Below are 6,218 nucleotides of genomic sequence, written 5' to 3' on the forward strand. Positions count from 1 at the left end.
ACTGGACCCTCTCGGACCCCAGCCAGCCCACAGGCAGGCTGCATTAGGAAGCTACAGCCAGGCACGGGCAGAGGAAGGCACCTCTCCACTGAGACAGGGTGGGTGGGTGGGTGGGGTAGGGGTAAGAAGCTGGGTCCCCAGGCCAGCTCGGGACCCCCCTACAAAAGGCAACTGAGGAAAGACGAGCAGGCTGCCCCCCATCCCCATGGTCTGCACGGTGACAGCAAGTCCAGAACTATCCTCGTTTCGCACTTTACACCTTGAAAAGCACTTTCGAGTCCATTCACACACTGAGAATAGGAGGCAAGAGGGCAGAGCAAAGTAATAGAGCATTTGGGGTCAGACCTGGCTCTCTCCTGGTCCTAGCACCCAGGGCCTCACTGAGCCTCCCCAGCCTCGGTGCTCTGGCTGCACCAAGCATGCGGGGGGCGGGGGGGGCGGTGAGGGGGAATCAATACACGTTAGCGAGTGAGGACCCAAGCAGAGGAGCTGGTTAGGCACACAGCCGGGCCGCCCAGTGAGGAATGATGGATGCTAGGCACACGGGGGGATGTTCAGCCGTGAACCCACCGGAGGCCTTTCTACCTCACGCACTGGCCTGCCCCTGACCTTTCTCAGGTGGGAAAATGACCTTTCTGTGGATCTCTAGGATGAGTTTTTACCTAAAAGCTTAAGTCCTGTTTCTTGGTCCAGAAGGGCCCTCTCCCAAGGTGACTTAATCAGATTCCAGCACCTTTGTAAAATGTTTACCTGGTGTCTTTCCTTCCCATGTCACCCATACGAAGCTTTGGAAGCATTTAATTCTCAAGCTGATGTTCAGTAAGAGTAGGTGAAAGGGAGGTCTGAGGTACTGCAGACAGAGGCGAAAGGCTCCCAAGATGGGCTGGTCAGCAAAGCCAGGACCTGATGCTTCTGAGGAGCCACGGGGGTTAGAACACAGTGGAGCCCCTTCCTCTCCTCAACCCCATGGATCAGAGATTCTCTGGACTTACATTCTCACCTATACTGACAACCAGAAAGGCAGCACATCACTCATCCGAAGTTTCCTCCTTCCTTCTAAATGAAGAAATGAAATCACAGATGAAGGAAGATCCAAGTCATTACATTCAGAAATTACTTAAAAGAATTAGACTTGGCAAGTGGCCCTGGTTTAAATTTCAATGTGTGAAAGATGGCACGTCACCCTCCCCCCCCACCTCTTAACTAAGCCCATTTAGGAAAATAAAATCAACAAGTTACTTGGATATTATCTTTTGTTTTTGCTTAGTTGCTCAGTCGTGTTGACTCTTTGTGACCTCATGGACTATAGCCTGCCAGGCTCCTATGTCCATGGGATTCTCCAGGTAAGAATACTGGAGTGGGTTGCTGTTTCCTTCTCCAGTGGATCTTCCCGATCCTGGGATCGAACCCACATCTCCTGCTTGGCAGGCGGTTTATTTACTACTGAGCCACTTTGGGAAGCCCGGATATTATCTCAGGCCATTGCAGTAAGGGTTGTTTTTTTTTTAATCAAACTTCCATACAACAAAAAAGCAGATTCACTCGGAGACCCTGATTCCAGGTTACAGCATCCTAGAAGGGGAAAATAGTTCTGTTTCCTTCAGAAACCTTCTTTGGCCTGAACCCCCTTCTACCCTGTGGCCACACTGATTCTGACAAGCACCCAGGCTCCTGCCAGGAATTCAAAGGCCATTAACCCTACAGAAGTGCCCATGATTCTTGCCCTAGAGGGATTTTGCTTAGGTGATCGCATCATTGGAAAGAAGTTTCCAATCCGGAAAGACTGAAAAGATGATGGTGCCGCTGAGTTGCCATGGAAACCAGATGTGGGAGACAGCATCTCCCATGGCTCTCAGTACACAGTTTGATGGAGCTCCAGAGTCTTGGCCACACTAAGCTTTTGCCAGTTTTTTACAAAGGCCTTGGATTCTCAGGAAATCTCAGCATCTTCCCTCCTATGCAGTTAGTACATCTTTCATGGGCTACACCTGCAGATCCTGCACATTCACATCTGGGTTTCTCTGAGCCCAGGTTCAGTGGAGGTAGTTGATGTGATAAGTGAGGGAAGAGAAAATGTTTGTAAAAAATCAGCAGGATTGAGCTTCTAGAATTTTTAGGCAAAATTAAGGTGCTCAGAAAGTTAGGAGAAAAAAAAACCCCAATATATTTTGCTTAAGTGAAAATAAGAAGCACGGGGGAAATAAAAGATTTTGAAAGAGAGAGCCGAATTTGCCTTACAACTTTCTGTACAACTTTAAAAAATTCCTGCGTGGCTTAGTGCACATGGTTGGTTCCAAGGTTTTCCTCCAACCTGCAACCAGCAGCTGTGTCTTTCCCAGGTTCTGTCTGCAAATGAGACCAGCTCAGCGATCAAGCCAAACCCCTCACATCTCTCCACGAAGTAGGTTTACCCTGAATAATTTTCTTCACCAAGTACTAAAAAGGTATAGCTTCTGGAAATGAATGAAATTGATCGACTTTTGACTTGGAAAACGACTTCTCGTTGGAAAAAGAGACAAACTGTAGAAAGATGCAACTATGAAAATACCAGTCACAGGATGGAGTCCCTCTTGGCTTCGCCTTTCCACCCCTGGACATCTGACTGCCCAGGGGCCCCGGGAAACCACCCACATTCCTCGTGCAGAACCAGAGCTCCCTGGTGAGAAGGAAGAATTCTGCTGAGGAAGCCTCTTGCCACCCACTATGTGGCAGTTTTAAATTCTGCCTCAGGGGTTGTATTTTAAAAATTTCTGCATGTGAAAAAGAAAGACCATTCTACATCTTCTTCCTAGTTATAGCTAGAAAGGGTAATGGAGAGAAGACCCAACTCAGTGGGGCGGCGAAGTCCAGCACAGGTTCGCTGCCTGACAACCCGACGTAGTCCCCAGGGTCCACAGGCGGGTCTGTGTCCTTGAGCCCGCAAGGGTTCTGGAAGTGGCCCATGGCCACGGTGTCCAACGTTCCTCTCTCTGGCTTTGCAGCACTTTACCTCTCGGCCCGGATTTTGTATCTCAGCACGAGGTAGGCGATGAGACGCAGGGAGATAAAGAAAATCCCCAGGACAATGAAGTCCAAGTAGAGCTTGGCGTTCTCCACGTCCAGTTCTCGCAGGATAGCCTCTGACTTCTGGAAATGGCAGGTCTCGTTGGTGTTACAGTGCAGGTCCTCCCGGTCGAGGCCGTAGATGGAGAGGATGACCCCCTCAAACCCATACCTGAGGGGGGGACGCCAGAGTGAGGAGGGCTCAGGACCCCCCCATCCCTACCTCTGCCCATGTCTGTGGAATGTACACTGACCCCCCCACCCCATCCTCAGCCTGGCTCCCTCCCTCCCTGGAGGTCTTTTTTCCTGGAATACTTCTTAACCACTCTGCAGCTTCCTAGCATAAACTCACTCAACAGCTTGACCGAGTGTCTTCCAATTTCCTTGCCTCCAAAGTCTCCACACACACACACAAAAACAACCCAAATTTAACCAAGAGTGGGTATTGTTCAGAGGTGACACGAATGGAAAAACACATTGATCACTTCTGATATCACACCTTTTTTTTTTTTAACAGTTAAATAGAATAAAAGGTCTGAGAGCTTTTCAAGGCCTGCAGAGCATTTGAATAAAACATTTCTGCACCACCTTTCATTCTGTTCCAGCTCTGCATTATCAGAACAAAAATGCTAATTCCGAGAAGAAAGACACGGGTCTCTGATTTCTCGGTCTTGAAAGGTGCACCATTGCTGAAACTCTGCACAAGGGCTTTGTTTCGATTTTGTTCTCGGGAACAATGTACCTGGCTCTGAATTGACATTCTAGAAAACACAAGCTTGTTCACAGCTTGGGACCCTAGGTGTCATGTGGAATGGCTGTGGCTGGGGGCACAAGCTCTAATGACCGGCCCTGCCTGCTGAGGGCCAAGGTGCCAAAGCGCCTGTGAGCCAAGAGCGTGAAATCTGATGCTGAAGCGCTAAGGCACCAGAGCAGTCTTGTTCAAGAATATGAGGACGCTTGAGACATGTCTTGTTTTCCACTGGATTTCTTACTCAGAACCTTGTACTGTGGTGTTGGAGAAGACTCCTGAGAGTCCCTTAGACTTCAGTGAGATCAAACTAGTCAATCCTAAAGGAAATCAGTCCTGAATATTCATTAAGGACTGATGCTAAAGCTGAAGCTCCAATACTTTGGCCACCTGATGTGAAGAGCCAACTCATTGGAAAAGACCCTGATGCTGGGAAAAATTGAAGGCCGGAGGAGAAGGGAGTGGCAGAGGATGAGATGGTTGGATGGCATCACTGACTCAGTGGACATGAATTTGAGCTACCTCTGGGAGATGGTGAAGGACAGGGAAGCCTAGTGTGCTGCAGTTCATGGGGGTGCAAAGAGTCAGACATGACTTAGCGACTGAACAACAATAAGAACCTTGTTATAAGCAGTGTTTATTCAAGAGAAGAATGAAATTCTTCAAGGCAGCTCTCTAAAGCACGTAGGACATGGGGTTGCCATGGCTTGTCCAGGGCACCAGTGAATGCTTGCTTGGTTGCCCAGTCATGTCCAACTCTTTGCGATCCCATGGGCCATAATGCACCAGGCTCCTCTGGCCATGGGATTCTCCAGGCAAGAATACTGGGGTGAGTTGCCATTTCCAGGGCACCAGTAGCTAGGGTTTATTTTATCCACGAGTGTGTGTGTGTGTGTGTCTGTGTGTCTGTGTGTGAAGGTGAGGCACACACAACTGGGAAGAAAAAGGCACTGATACTTTCTAGGTTCATGACCTGAGAATCCACCTCGCATCTAGCTGACGGCCAAGGAGGGGCTTTCATGAGCCTCTGCCTGTCCCCAGTTCCCTTCCCTTTGTTGTCCTAAAGGCCCCTAGTTCTAAGGGGCCCCGCAGGCTACCTGACGTAAGAGACATAGGACATCCACTGCAAGTAGGTGGGGATCGTGTCAAAGCTGACGAAGAACCCTGAGAAGAGGAGCACAGGGATGGCCGTGACGGGTCCCACGAAGGTCGCCACCTGGGAGGGGACACAGAAGGACCTTACTCCTACCCACCCCCTCCTCCTAAGGGGGCCCGGAGCCCACAGCCCACGCTTCCAGGAAAGGGCCAGAGCTGTCAGGACAGGTCGTCCAGGTCATCCAGGTCATCCAGGACCAGGATGGCACAGACGCACCCCTTTGGGGAGGAGCAGTCTGGTCTCCTGCACAAGGAGGAGCCAGGTTGGTGCCCAGCAGGACCCAGCAGAACCCAGCAGAGGGGACGGAGGCTGAAAGAGCATGGAGGCCCTGAAAAGCAGGGACAGAGAGATGCTGGTGGGGCCATGAGGGCGCTTGTGGGGTGGGAGGCACACGCCTGAGGAGTTGACATCCTGTGTCCCAGCAAGGAAGGGTCAGGAGTGAGACTCCCTGGGTGCCGAGAGCAGCTGGCATGGGCCCAGCACTTTCTACGGCTGTTGGCTGTGAGATGGACACCACTGCCATTCCCGCCCATGGATGCGGGTGCTGCCCAGAGGCCGTGGACATGGAACACGAGGCCACGCAGCAGGGGAGGGGGCAGCAGAAAGCCGTGGGGTGCTGACTCCCCAGGCTTCTGGCTTTGTTTCCTAAGGCTCAGACTGGCCTGAACACATGAAGCCCTGGAGATGCAAAAACTGTGCACACAGTGGGTTTGGCAGGCTGGGAGTAGGTGGCACCAGACATCCAGAAGGGGCATGTGAAGGGGCTTGGGCAGGTGGGAGTGTAAGCTGTGATGGGGTTGTCTGGGGAACAGCTGTGTGGATCCCACAGAGGCAACAAAACATAGGAATTGAGAGCTTGGCCTGAGAGCTGGCTGCGTGACTGTGACAAAATCACCTTGCCTCTCTGGGCCTCAGTCTCCCCATCTGTGAAATGGGAGGACTGCACCTAACTTGTGGGGGTGCTTAGACTCAATGAGCTCATGTTCAATCACAGGTCCAGCTGGCCTCTGGGCACAAACTCAGCCCGTCCTTGTGCCAGAGACCAGCCGCTCCTCCCCAAACAGGTGCTTGGTGAGAACAGCACTGGTGTGCCCCGTGACCCGTAAGGCCACCTGCTGCTGTCAATTTGCCAATCCTGAGCAGCCAGGACACCTTGATCCCTTCCCCAGCGACCGACTGACCGACCTGCTGAAGCCAGGCTGGGAAGTCAGGACAGAATCAGGAGGAGGGGTCTCAGGGGCGGGGTACGGAGCCCACAGGGCCCGCAGCCCC

General features: G+C 51.7%; 1 protein-coding gene across 2 annotated transcripts in view; it reads right to left on the reverse strand.

The window, feature by feature from the left end:
* Positions 1-1,379: 1,379 nt before the first annotated feature.
* Positions 1,380-6,218, reverse strand: part of ABCG1 (ATP-binding cassette, sub-family G (WHITE), member 1) — a 60,034-nt gene continuing 55,195 nt past the window's right edge. For both annotated transcript variants that reach the window (XM_010834937.1, XM_010834936.1), the window contains exons 14-15: positions 4,888-5,006; positions 1,380-3,214 (exon numbers count right to left, since the gene is read on the reverse strand). In XM_010834937.1, the coding sequence (XP_010833239.1) occupies positions 2,986-3,214; positions 4,888-5,006 (348 nt within the window). In that variant the 3' untranslated portion in view covers positions 1,380-2,985. The remainder of the gene's footprint in view (positions 3,215-4,887; positions 5,007-6,218) is intronic.

The sequence above is a fragment of the Bison bison genome, unplaced genomic scaffold (genome assembly GCF_000754665.1).
Source record: "Bison bison bison isolate TAMUID 2011002044 unplaced genomic scaffold, Bison_UMD1.0 scf7180017864037, whole genome shotgun sequence".
NCBI classification, from domain to species: Eukaryota; Metazoa; Chordata; class Mammalia; order Artiodactyla; family Bovidae; genus Bison; species Bison bison.